This window comes from Myotis brandtii, unplaced genomic scaffold, assembly GCF_000412655.1.
Source record: "Myotis brandtii unplaced genomic scaffold, ASM41265v1 scaffold317, whole genome shotgun sequence".
NCBI classification, from domain to species: Eukaryota; Metazoa; Chordata; class Mammalia; order Chiroptera; family Vespertilionidae; genus Myotis; species Myotis brandtii.
Window position 1 is genome coordinate 1,935,237 of NW_005362155.1, and position 12,445 is coordinate 1,947,681.

Below are 12,445 nucleotides of genomic sequence, written 5' to 3' on the forward strand. Positions count from 1 at the left end.
TGATGAGAGAGAATCATTGATCAGCTGCCTCCTGCATGCCCCACACTGGGGATGGAGCCTGCAACCCAGGCATGTGCCCTTGACTGGGAATCGAACTGTGACCTCCTGGTTCATAGTTTGATGCTCAATCACTGAGCCACGCCGGCCGGGCTAGAGTCAACATTTAAATAACTCGCCTCACTTTCTTTGGTGGCATGTTCTGGAGTCATAGGGCAGCTGGGTTTTATGTCCGAAGCCAGGTGGGGCAAGTGGAGGTCCCGCCGGGGTAGTGGGGCTGCCCCCCCATCCCCACTCTCACCAGCTGAGTGCTCAGGCCGCTCCCATAGGAGAGAAGAGCCCAGTGGGGGCCGAGCAGGGCAGGCTGGTGCAGCAGGGGCTCAGCAGGGACTTGTTGCAGATGGTGGTGGCCTGGGGCACTGACCAGGTGGGGCGAGGCGGTGAGGCCGTCATTCTCGCAAAGGCAAACACCGACGTCGACATCCAGGCTTTTGAGATCGCCTTTTGTAATGAAACCAGGTAACTGGGCCTCCTGTCCTCCTGCAGTGCTGGGATGGGGGTCTGGCAGCCCATGGGCCTGGAGGGGGGTGAACCACTGAGCCTGCCTCCCCTTCCTCACTCAGGGCCCTCGTCCACAGCAGCCTCCTCTCCCCGTGGGGATTGGATAACTCACCCTCATACCCTTTCGCAGGATGGCGTCGTGCGGGCGGGGCAATGTGCGGCTGTGGCGGCTTCGCGGTGGGGGCCTGTGCTCCTGCCCTGTGGACCTGGGGGAGCATCACGCAGTCGAGTTCACGGACCTGGCCTTTGGGAAGGCCCAGGATGGCCACACGCTGTGAGTATTGCCCTTGTCCTCTAACCAGCCCGTCCCGTTCCGTCTGGCCCTTCGGCCCTCACCTGTTGCCTCTCCGGGCAGCTACGTTTGCAGCCGTAGTGGTCACATCCTGGAGATCGACCACCAGCGCATGGCTGTGCGGCGCGCTCGCTATCTCCTGCCCACGCAGACTCCCGGCAGCCCCCTCCCACAGAAGCAGGCCTTCAGCTTGGGTAGGTAGTCCCTGCTGTGGGGGCGGAGCAGCCCTGATGCTTCTGCTGACGCTGCCTGCCCTCCAGGCCCCGGCATCGCCATCAGCAGCCTCAGTGTCTCCCAGGCTGAGTGTGCGGTGGGCTCGGAGGACGGCTACCTGCGCCTCTGGCCTCTGGACTTCTCCTCTGTGCTCCTGGAGGCAGGTAGGACACGACAGTAGCTCGCCATCAGGGTCCAGCCCTGGGCTAGATGGCAGTCAGGGCTCTGAGAAGCTTCATCCTGACCCTGGGACCCACCATTGCTGAGCCAGGAGTGGGTGGCCACGGGGGAGCCGCCTGACCCCGTCCACAGGAAGACGGGGCTCTAGGCAGCAAGGAAACGAGTTTGTGTCTTGGGGGGCTGGGAGGGAGGTGCATCCTGGATGTGGCCAGCCTGCTCTGGTGCCAGCCCACCCTGCCTGGGAGGTCACTCACCACCCTGCCTGGGAGGTCACCCACCACCCTGCCTGAGAGGTCACCCACCACCCTGCCTGCAGAGCACGAGGGCCCCATCAGCTCAGTCCGACTCAGCCCTGATGGCTTCCGTGTGCTGTCCACCACCTCCTCGGGCCATCTGGGCTTACCACCACCCTGCCTGGGAGGTCACCCAGCCACCCTGCCCGCAGAGCACGAGGGCCCCATCAGCTCAGTCCGAATCAGCCCCGATGGCTTGCGTGTGCTGTCCACCACCTCCTCGGGCCATCTGGGCTTCCTGGACGTCCCCTCCCGGGAGTATAATGTGCTGGTGCGCTCCCACACTGCCCTGGTGCTGGCCCTCGCCACCGAGTGCAGCCGAGGACAGCTGGCCACCGTGTCCCAGGACCACACTGTCCGAGTCTGGGATCTGGCAACCCTGCAGCAGGTAGAGCACGGCCGGCGGGGAAAGACTGGAGAGCCACAGGCCATGCTGAGGCCTGGGGGGCAGGGCCCAGGCAGGTGGGGGGCTGGGGAGGACCCTTGGTGCACTTCGTCCTGTGGCCCGTGTTGGGGATCCTCCGGTTCAGGCCACCTGAGGAGAGACTAGCTCTCAGGTTCTCCTGGCCAGCTGGTAGCGACCACCCTGCCTGCCCTCACACGGCCCCCCCCTCCAGCTCTACGACTTCACGTCGCCCGAGGAAGCGCCGTGTGCAGTCGCCTTCCATCCCACGCAGCCAGTCTTCTTCTGCGGCTTCAGCAGTGGGGCTGTCCGCTCCTTCAGCCTGGAGGCCACCAGGGTCCTGGTGGAACACAGGTGGGTGCCCAGCGGGCCCCTGGCTCCACGGATGCCTATGGTGGATACTTGTGGGGTCCCCTGGGGTGTGTGGGTGGCCGGGCAGAGCAGGGGAGGCCTGTCTCCAGGAGCCTCCTGCTCTGCTGCCCCTGGGGGACTTGGTCAGGGATGGTCCAACGCAGGGCCAAGGCAGCGGGCATCCCTGTGTGGGCAGGTGTCACCAAGGAGCTATCACCGGCCTGGTTACCAGCCCCGATGGCAGCCTCTTGTTCAGTGCCTGCTCTCAGGGCACCCTGGCCCAGTACCACTGCACTGCCACTTGCTGCCGTGTCCTGCGTGTTACAGGTTAGACACCACCCCCACCCCCTCCCCCCGCACCTGCACAGCCCCACCGCAGCCTCCCAGCCTGCCCCTCATTGGGTTCCTGTGGGGGTGGGCTTGCCTGGTGTCCACTGCCAGCAGTAAGCTGCCTTCTGTGGCCTCACTACCTAGACGCCCAGGGCAAGTGTGGTTTTAGGACACACCGAGCCCTCCAAACAGAAGGCCTGCAAGGGTCTGTTTCTGCCCCACCCAGAAGGAGGTGAACAGCCTGAGCGCCAGGCTGGCAGAGGGTAGGCCCACCCAGGGTACCTGCCCCTCCCATGGCCAGTCAGATGGCCCCTTGGGGGGTCACGTGGCCCAGGGGAACCCCAGCTATATTCTGGCAGACCTGGGCCCTGGGTGTTTTGGCGCCCTGATGCTCAGGCCCCTGGGCTGGTTTCTGCACTTGTGGGCAGGTTTTGTGCCTGCTCTGGCCACCCCCTTCCCACCCGGCTGACCACCGGCCCCTGTGATTCCGGCAGCCAACGTGGTGTGCCGGGATGCCCTCCCAAGTCCCAACGCCTTGGCCGTCAGTGGGGACAACCGCTTGCTGGCCTTCATGGGTCCCTTTAAGTACATGGTGACCATCATGGACGCAGCCTCCCTGGATGATGTGAGTCAGCCAGAACCTTCCGTGTGCCCAATGTGGGCGGGCCTGCACCAGCCTGGCCGGCAGACCTCGTGGGTGTTTCAACTCTCGGCCACATGGCTCCCCTGGGTTCCGCCAGGGCTTCTCCTTGGCCCTGATGGAGTGCGACCCATCAAGGGAGCAGGTGGGAGGTCACACTCACTTCAGAGAGGACCTGGGCCCTGCTGCCCTCACTCACGGGCCCTGCTGCCCTCACTCACAGGCACAGAGGACATGGTGTGCCCAGGGCGGGCCAGCCAGGGGAGGGTGTGGGGCTTGCCCCAGGCTACCTGCCTCCTGTGCCCTGGCTCTGGGAGCGTCAGCTCTGCCCAGAGGCCATGGCTGATGACTAGTTGCTGCTCTCTCCCAGCTGCTACGGGTGGACGTCAGTGCCCTGGACCCGGCCAGCAGCGGCCTGGACTCGGCTGTGGCTGTCTGCTTCAGTCCCGCACCCCGTAGCCACCTGCTGGTGTCCTTGTCATCCAACAAGGTTGTGGTGCTAGACGCCATATCGGGCCGCTTGGTTCGAGAGGTGAGTCCGGGGCGGGGCCAGTGGCTTGGTGTCCCCTTGGCTCCCATCTTGGTGTCCCCGTGCCTGAGGAGGGGGTGCTGGGTCGCCTTCCACTCCTGAGAGGTGCATTTTTTGAGAAGGGAGGTTCCCGGGTTCAGGGGGCTCATGTGCTCCGATTGTCTCCCCACGAGAATGTTCTCTTGCAGTTTTGTGATGTGCACCCCGTGGCCTGCTCCGCCCTGGCTCTCAGCGGGGATGCCCGCTTGCTGCTGACAGCTGCCGACCGAGCCATCAAGGTGTGGGACTACTTAACGCAGTCCGACCCCAGCTGCCAGGTGGGTGCTGCACAGGACGTGGGTGGGTGTAGGCAGGCGGGTGAGGAGGAGGGTGGACGATGACCCAGGGGGCCTGACCCCACGGGGACCTCTTGCCCGGCCACCATTCTGGTCGGGCCTGGCTGTGGGAGAACAGTGGGGTCTCTGTATGTGAAATGTGCTGCCCTAGGTGTACATTGGCCACTCGGAGCCCGTGCAGGCTGTGGCCTTCACCCCTGACCAGCAGCATCTCCTCAGCGTGGGTGATGCCATCTTCCTCTGGGACATCCTGGCCTCCCCTGAGAGGTCGCCCCCAGAAAGGCAAGTGCCCTTGACCTGTATCTGCCAGGCCTCCTGCTGCACCCTCCCCACCTGACACCCTCTCTTGTTGCCTCTGCAGCGTCCCAGGCTCACCCGGGCCCCCCCCAACCTGTGAGGCTGTGAGTGGTCGCACCGCGGTGGAAGGTCTGTGGTGACATCTCGTGTTGGCACTGCAGCCACTGGGAGTGGCATGGTGCTGCTTCCGGTCCTGAGGGTCCCAGTGCATGAGGGGTGGGGGACTAGGCACCCCTCTCCCTCTGCGCTCTGTCCTCTTCAGTCCCTAAGCACAGCACAGCCTCTTCCATCCCCAGGTCCAAATGCAAGTCAGCAGGAGGATGCGCTGTCCGGGACCAATGGGCTCCCTCGGTGGCAGGTGCCCGTGCCATCCCAGGCAGCCCCACCCCAGCTGAGCATCTGTGCTGGGCCCTTAGATGGCGGTGATGGTAAGGCCAGCAGCCCCGGAGCACCTGGGCAGGCCTGTTTGTCGGCGTGTTTTGGTGCTGCTCCAGGTCTGTGGGGAGAGGGAGTGGTGTAGGGGGCCCTGTGCCCTCCTTTCACTGCCCCCCAACTTCCCTAGGCACTTCCTCTGTGTCAGATGAAGGACCCTCTGAGGAGAGCCACAGCCCTGAGGGGCTCTGCCAGGCCCCAGGCCGACCCGTGCTGGTGCAGAAGGAGGCCTGTGGGGCTGGAGACGGGGCCGCAGGGGGCCCTTGGGACCCCAGCGTGCTGCCCCACCCCCATGGCCAGCCTAGTAAGCAAGGTAGGGCAGGGATACTCATGACGGGGCTTGGGTCAGATGTAGGTACCCATGGGCCCCAGGTTGGGGTTCACCCCATGAGATGAGGCCTGCACTTAAAGGGCAAGTGGATCAGCCTGAGGCTGCTGTGAGGCCGGGCGCTGGGATGTGGCTCATATGCATCCTCTGACCCTGAGTGTTTCCTGGGTTGGGTGCTCTTGTCCAGCCGGGGCCAGGTGACTGTGTGAGGGAGGGGTCTCTGAATGGTTCCTCCTCTCTGCCAGGTGCCTGGAGCCTCAGGAGAGCCAGGACCCAGCCCACTGCCCGCCCGGACGCCTACAAACACTTCACAGCACGCTACAAAGCCTCCCTGATGGCCAAGGTTGTACGGGGGTGGGATCCTCACAGCCTCTGCCGCAGGTGGACACCCCAGAGGGACGGGGGTGAGGGTGGCACAGCCCTGTGGTTTCTGGGAGTGTCCCTTCTTCCTAATTCATGGGTTCCCCTGGGTCTCCCTGGCGCTGCTGCCAAAGTTGACAGCTGTGCAGGCCTTGACAGTGGTCACTTCATAGGTACCGTTTTACCGTGCACTTGTGCTTTCACTGTCACGCGGACACTCAGACCCTGTCCTGCTAAGCCCACTGTCTCCACCGGACGGTCCTGCCTCCTTGCGTGTCCTGTCCTTGAGGGCCCCTGGGTCTTGCTATCCCTGTCTGCCCTCCCCGGACTCCAGGGACTGCCCACATCTCCCACTCCTGCCTCCCTGTGTGCACCCCCAGCTTCCATCCCCAGTTGGCCTCTCATGTGTAGGCTTGTGGGCCCACGCTCTTTGTCCCATCCCGGGCATGTACCTCCCATAGCTTCGTCCCAGGCCCAGCCTGAAGGGACACAGCCTGAGGTGGCGGGGGGTGGGGTGGGGTGGCTGGGTGCTGTGCCACACGCAAGCATCCTGGACCACTTTCTCACAGAATGTTTCCTCCCCTCCTGCGGGGGGCGAGTGGCTGCACCTGAAGGCTGTTGTGGGCTACAACGGGAATGGGCGGGCCAACGTGATCTGGAGGCCAGACACAGGTAGGGACCACGACACCGCCCGCACTGCTCCCAGCCCAGAACCTGCAGGGAGGATGACAGGGCCACAGCAGACCAGCTCTGGGGCTCCCTCCCTGCTACAGGCTTCTTTGCCTACACCTGCGGCTGCCTGGTGGTAGTGGAGGACCTGCACTCCGGCTCCCAGCAGCACTGGCTCGGCCACTCCGAGGAGATCTCCACGCTGGCTCTCAGCCACGATGCCCAGGTGCTCCTCCCATGCCCAGGTGGTGGTATGCCTCCTGTAGGGCCTCCAGAGCAGCACAGAGGCCTCCACATCCACCCAGAGCCAGTACCCCCTGGACTGCCCCATCCCACTCACCACCTCCCCCTCGCCCACCCTGCCAGGTCCTGGCCTCTGCCTCCGGGAGTAGTGGTGCCGCCTCTGGCTGCCAGATCCGCATCTGGGATGTGCCTGGGGGTTCCTGCCAGCAGCTCCTTTCTCACCACTGCACCGCTGTGCAAGCCCTAGCCTTCTCGCTGGATGATCGGCTCCTTGTCACACTAGGTCGGCTGGGGGGAGGGGGTGTGCGGAGGGCAGTGGCCTCTGGACTCCCCTGCCTGTCCTGGGACTCCGGGGCAGCTGGTGTGACCACCATGCATCTCCCTAGGGGACTATGGTGACCGAACCCTGGCCCTGTGGAGCATGGCCACCTATGAGCTCGTTTCGTCTACCCACCTCCCAGAGCCGGTGCACGACATGGCCTTCAACCCCTGGGGTGCCGGGGAGCTCGCCTGTGTGGGCCAGGGCGCCCTCACCTTGTGGCTCCTGCAGCAGCGCGGGGCCGACATCAGCCTCCAGGTGCCCGGGTTCAGAGGCAGTCTTGGAGGATGGGTCCAGCCGGGCCCTGGGGCATTACTGACCCACACTGCCCTCGTGTCCCTCCAGGTGCACCGAGAGCCCATCCCCGAGACGGTGGGGGCGGGCGAGCTGACGTCCCTGTGCTATGGGGCCGAGCCGCTGCTGTACTGCGGCTCCAATGCCGGCCAGGTCTGTGTCTGGGACACGAGTGCCAGCCGTTGCTTCCTGGCCTGGGAGGCTGACGACGGTGAGATCGGTGGGTGCCTGAGGAGCCCCTGCGGGCCCCCCCCAACCCCCCCGCCAAGCTAGGGGCTTGGCCTCTCCCTGGGAGCCCCAGTGCTGGGGCAATAGGACCCTGTCGAGTCCTGGGCATCTGGGGAAGCAGCTCATGCCACATCTGCCTCCTAGGAGTGCTGCTGTGCTCGGGATCGCGGTTGGTCAGTGGCAGCAACACCAGGCGGCTGCGCCTGTGGGCCGTGGGAGCCGTGGCGGAGCTGAGGCGCAAGGGCTCCGGAGCCAGGTGAGCCTCCGCGTTAGCCGGCGTCCTTGACCAGGCTGTAAGCCAGCGCTCTTGCCAGCTGGGCCTGCCCTCTGTGGGGACCTGCTTGGGGGAGGCCAGAGCTCACGAACATGGGCGCACCCCAGAAGCACCAGGCTCCCTGGGCTCCCCTTGCCACCACTCGGGACCCTCTGCTTCCCCAGGTCCAGCTCTGTGTTCATGGAGCGCGAGCTGACCCTGGACGGGGCCGTCGTGAGCGCTGTCTTCCACGAGAGCATGGACATGGGTGTGGTGGGCACCACAGCGGGCACGCTCTGGTATGTCAGCTGGGCCGAGGGCACCAGTACCCGCCTCATCAGCGGCCACAGGAGCAAGGTGAGGCTGCTGGGCCCCCGGCTGTCCGTCAGATGTCTGAGGTGGTTTCCCCCCTGGTCGCAGGCAGGGCTGTGAGCCCCACAGTCACTCCCCGGTCTGTGTTGTGTCCCCCAACCCCCAGTTGTCGTTCCGAGTCAAGCCCAGCTGTGGGATTAGTTCACGCGTTGATAGTTCAGGTTTTCAGGATAAGGGTGCCCCACACTTAGAACTGCACATCGTCTTGTGTTGACACAGTCCACGCCATGTCCACTCGCGCCAGCACCACAGGCCCGGCCTCTTCTCCTTCCTCTTCCCTCTGTTGCCTTTTCCCTTGTAATTTACTTGGCAAAGAAACCAGGTCGTCCATCCCTGGGTGTCCACAGACCAGGGTTCGACCTGCCGTTCTGCTCCCACGTTCCCTGGGGTCCGAGAACCTGGAGGCTGCCAGAACCTGGTCAGGCTGGTCAGTCCCACAGCTCCTCCTGGGCGAGCTGTGTCCCACCAGGAAGCACGTGGGGCCGCTTGCCCTTCAGCGCTGCCCTTGTCCAGCGTGCCCGTCACCTCGGTGGAGTTGGGTTCGCTGAGGCAGAGTGGGACAGGAGCTGCGGGATCGCTGGTTCTCTCCCTTACGGACCAGGTTTCCAGGCGCGGGGCTGATTCTGCCAACAGCCAATGTGTTTCCTTCCCGAGTCTGTGAGAGCTGGTGGGTGTGCATGCGGCCGCCTCCCCGGGTCACTGCTCACGGAGCCCTGGCTTCGGCCAGTGACGGGTTCTTTGAGTTGGCGACCGAGTTCTTTTTTACATCTGTATGTATTTGTTGGGAAGTAATGACATCCATCGAAGAAATTAAGTTTGAGAGGAGTAAGGGTGATAGGCTTTTTCTATTTTTTGGTAACCGTTCTATACTGAGGTATAATTTACACGCCATACGCTTCAGCCATTCAAACCCCGTGGTTTTCAGTCTGTTCACAGACTTGTACAACTATCACGACAGCCCATTTCCGAGCATCTTCATCACCCCAACAGGAAACCCATGCCATCAAGCACTCGCCTCCCATCCCCTGACAGCCACTAACCGTGGTTTACCTGTTGTCAGCTTTCCACACAAACGGACACACGCCGTGCGGCCTCTCCGTCGGCTTCTCTCGCTGAGCCGCACGGCCTCCAGGTTCATCGGCGCAAGCGTGTGTCAGGGCTTCCCTCCTTATTGCCAAATACTGTCCCGTGGTGCAGGCGGGGCACACTGTGTGTGTCCACCCATCGGGGAAGAGCATTTGGGTCCTGAGCCTGGACCGAAGCCGAAGGTCCCTCTCACGTGGAGTGACAGAGTGCCCAGGCCCTCCCCCTGCAGCTCCCTCCAGCGGGCCCGTCATTTCTCAGCCAGACAGAGCTGAATTATTATTCTTAAAGATAAAATGCATCATGAGTTCATACTGATATTTGAGATTTAAATCCAGGACTAGGCCATTTTATTTTACCTCATTGGTGTATGGCGTCTGTATCCCCTTTTTCCCACACCCAAAATCCTGACTCGCAGTAGTCACACGCCTGCTTTCTCCCTCGGTGCACACGCGACAATCTCCGGAAAAGCCACGCCACCAGCACCGGTGGTGAGGCCCCTGCACTGGCCTGGAGTGTGTCTCGTGCTTTCTTTACCTTTAGTCTGCAGTCCTCCGGGGATGTGCTGTCCCATCACCACGTTTTATTTATTTTTTGTTGGCTTTTTTTTGTTAATCCTCACTCCCATTGGTTTTTAGAGTGATTGGAAGGGAGGGGGAGAGACGGAGAGAGAGAAACATCAATGTGAGAGAGACATCAACTGTTTGCCTCCTGCATGAGCCCTGACCCTGGCCGGGGATTGAGCCTGCAACCGAGGTACCTGCCCTTGACCTGAATTGAACCCAGGACCCTTCAGGCTGTGGGCTGACGCTCTGTCCACTGAGCCAAAATGGCGAGGGCCCTTCACCACGTTTCAGGTTCTTCCAGAACACTTCTCTGGCGTCCCAGTCGGGTTCAATGGCAGGTGGGCTCCTGACAACTTGAATTCCACCCAGGTCTTGTGTGGGGCACTCGGGAGGGAGGTGAGGACAGTTTCTTTACTCCACGTGGAGGTGACCATGGCCAGGCGGGCTTGGGAAGGAGACACATGGTCTCATAGGAATGACCTGGCCCCACTGTGTCCTGTGTCCGAGGGCCACGGGGCCTCAGGGCTGGCTGGCTACCTGCAGGTGAACGAGGTGGTCTTCAGCCCCAGCGAGTCCCACTGTGCCACGTGTGGAGACGATGGGAGTGTGCGGGTGTGGTCCTTGTCCAGCATGGAGCTGGTAATCCAGTTCCAGGTGCTGAACCAGGTATTCAGGGCAGTGTATGCCAGGGGCTGTGTGTGTGCGCGCGCTTGGGGTGGGACCCTGCCTCTCCACTGAAGGGCTCTGGGAGCTGCACCCTCCCTTCAGCCTCAGTGTCTGTCCTCGGCCTTGGGGTTGGGCCCCATCTTGCTCCCCAGGGGAGTGCTGATGTTTCCCCACTGGGGCCCCCAGAGTTGCCTCTGCTTGGCTTGGAGCCCCCCATCCTGTGGGCGCCCAGAACAGCAGCACATGGCGGCAGGTTACAGTGATGGCACGTTGCGTGTCTTCAACGTCTCTCGAATCTCCATGGAGCTCAAGATGCATCCACACCTGGCTGCGCTGACGGCCATCGCCTTCTCTGCTGACGGTGAGGGGATGGGGGCCCCCAGGGTGATCCCATGGCCCCTGCCTGGCCCAAGTCACACCTTTGGGCCGGGAGCTCACAAGGTAACAGTGGCTCCTGCCTGGCCCAGGTCAGACCATCATCTCTGGAGACAAGGACGGGCTTGTGGCTGTGAGCCAGCCACGCACAGGTCTGACCTTCCGTACACTGAGCGACCACCGGGGCGCTCCCATCTCTACCATCCAGAGCACGAGCAAGGAGGTGAAGTGGCCAGCAGGGCCTCATCTGGGGGTGCTGGCAGAGAAGGGGCTTGGGCAGAGTGGGGCAGGAGGTACTCACCTGCCCTTACCCGCCCAGAATGGAGCCTTCGGGGTGGAGGGCACAGACTTGTGGTTGGCCGCCAGCGGGGACCAGCGGGTCAGCATCTGGGCCTCCGACTGGCTGCGGGACTGCTGTGAGCTGGTGGACTGGCTGAGCTTCCCGGCACCGATCCTCACGGAGGTGAGGGTCCTGAGGGCACCTCGGGTGGGGTCGGTGCCTGCCCATCCTGCCACAGCACGTTGTGCCTTTCCTCAGGCTTCAGACTGCTCGCCACCCTCCCTCGCTGCCTTCTGTCCCTGGGATAGGACGCTGCTGGTGTGTGCAGGCCTCGGCCCCCATCCAGAGGCGGTCTTTTACAGCCTCTGCCTGAAGCAGGCATGTGCACGCCCCCCGTGACCCTGGGAGGGGAGGGTCCTGGGCCATGGGAACCGCTGCTAACTGCCCTGTGCTCGATGCCCACAGGTGGTGAAGAAGATCCCACTGCCTTTCTTTGCTGTGTCCCTGAGTCTGTCCCCCAGGGCCCACTTCATGGCCATTGGCTTTGCTGGTGAGTACTGGTGGGTGTGGACTCAGCCTATCTTAGTGGGGCTTAGGGGACTCACCTGTACCCCCACACTGAGACATGCCCCTCAAAGCTGCACCCTCATCTCTGAAGTGGGGTACTGAGTCCAGCACTAAATAGAGGGGCTCAGCGGCCCAGTTTGGGGCCTTAGAAGCCCCATGTTGTTAGACACCCTGACAGTGACGGGCTCTTTCTTGGCCGTGGGTGTGGGAGACAGGCCATTTAGCGCAGATTCTCTGGTGTTTCAGCATCCAGCTGGAGACAGCCAGGGTGGGTGGGGAACCCCTGGGCCCTGGAGTTGCAGGCATGGGCATAGGGCCCACCACATACCATTTGCCCACAGAGCGTGTGCTGAGGCTGGTGGACTGTGTGTCAGGGGCCGCGCAAGACTTTGCTGGCCACGACGACGCGGTACAGCTCTGTAGGTTTGCCCCGTCTGCCAGCCTGCTCTTCACGGCGGCCCACAACGAGATCTTGGTGTGGGAGGTCACACACTGCTGAGCTGCACTGGGGACCTTGGGGTCAGGTGTGCTGTCCCGGTCACACTGGGCACCTGGCCTGGGCAGGGGCTCTCCTGAGAAGCCGGGTTAGTGGAGAACCTCGTGCTAGGCCAGGGTGGCTGGGTGGGCGCAGTCCCTTCACACTGGATGGGCTCAGGACTCTCTGTATGTAAATCATCAAGACCCCAAACATGTGTAAAGTGCTTGTTGGCACCTGAGTGCTTTTCTATGTTTCTACCTGTACAGTTGAAATAAATGTGGGTGTTGCATTGTCGCATTGTCTGCTGGTCACTCCAGGCTCCTATGCCCTGGGCCTGGCTCTCCTGCCTGGCCTGAGATCAGCCTCTGCCCAAACCCCAGGCCTCCTGTTTCCTGTCCAGAACTGAGGCCCTGGCCAGTCCACCTGCAAGGGCGATCCTGCCCAGAGCGGGCTGGTCCTGGCCCAGCGGGAAACTGCTGGGGCTGAGTGGCACCCGAGGCCCAGGCCCCGC

General features: G+C 63.0%; 1 protein-coding gene across 4 annotated transcripts in view; it reads left to right on the plus strand.

Moving 5' to 3' along the window:
• The window catches only part of WDR90 (WD repeat domain 90), a 17,162-nt gene extending 4,934 nt beyond the window's left edge, over window positions 1-12,228 (plus strand). Inside the window, exons 13-41 of one of the 4 annotated variants that reach the window (XM_014543023.1) lie at window positions 398-516; window positions 689-832; window positions 914-1,044; window positions 1,111-1,227; window positions 1,689-1,924; window positions 2,154-2,293; window positions 2,487-2,617; window positions 3,115-3,245; window positions 3,631-3,792; window positions 3,978-4,106; window positions 4,276-4,406; window positions 4,486-4,550; window positions 4,718-4,849; window positions 4,984-5,166; window positions 5,427-5,524; window positions 6,111-6,213; window positions 6,315-6,436; window positions 6,577-6,736; window positions 6,840-7,030; window positions 7,118-7,286; window positions 7,439-7,550; window positions 7,733-7,904; window positions 9,938-10,234; window positions 10,421-10,595; window positions 10,702-10,832; window positions 10,929-11,072; window positions 11,148-11,267; window positions 11,355-11,439; window positions 11,798-12,228. In XM_014543023.1, the coding sequence (XP_014398509.1) occupies window positions 398-516; window positions 689-832; window positions 914-1,044; window positions 1,111-1,227; window positions 1,689-1,924; window positions 2,154-2,293; window positions 2,487-2,617; window positions 3,115-3,245; window positions 3,631-3,792; window positions 3,978-4,106; window positions 4,276-4,406; window positions 4,486-4,550; window positions 4,718-4,849; window positions 4,984-5,166; window positions 5,427-5,524; window positions 6,111-6,213; window positions 6,315-6,436; window positions 6,577-6,736; window positions 6,840-7,030; window positions 7,118-7,286; window positions 7,439-7,550; window positions 7,733-7,904; window positions 9,938-10,234; window positions 10,421-10,595; window positions 10,702-10,832; window positions 10,929-11,072; window positions 11,148-11,267; window positions 11,355-11,439; window positions 11,798-11,955 (4,188 nt within the window). In that variant the 3' untranslated portion in view covers window positions 11,956-12,228. The remainder of the gene's footprint in view (window positions 1-397; window positions 517-688; window positions 833-913; window positions 1,045-1,110; window positions 1,228-1,688; window positions 1,925-2,153; window positions 2,294-2,486; window positions 2,618-3,114; window positions 3,246-3,630; window positions 3,793-3,977; window positions 4,107-4,275; window positions 4,407-4,485; window positions 4,551-4,717; window positions 4,850-4,983; window positions 5,167-5,426; window positions 5,525-6,110; window positions 6,214-6,314; window positions 6,437-6,576; window positions 6,737-6,839; window positions 7,031-7,117; window positions 7,287-7,438; window positions 7,551-7,732; window positions 7,905-9,937; window positions 10,235-10,420; window positions 10,596-10,701; window positions 10,833-10,928; window positions 11,073-11,147; window positions 11,268-11,354; window positions 11,440-11,797) is intronic. The other 3 variants (XM_005870377.2, XM_014543024.1, XM_014543025.1) reach the window with 3 other exon arrangements.
• The last annotated feature ends 217 nt before the right edge of the window (window positions 12,229-12,445 follow it).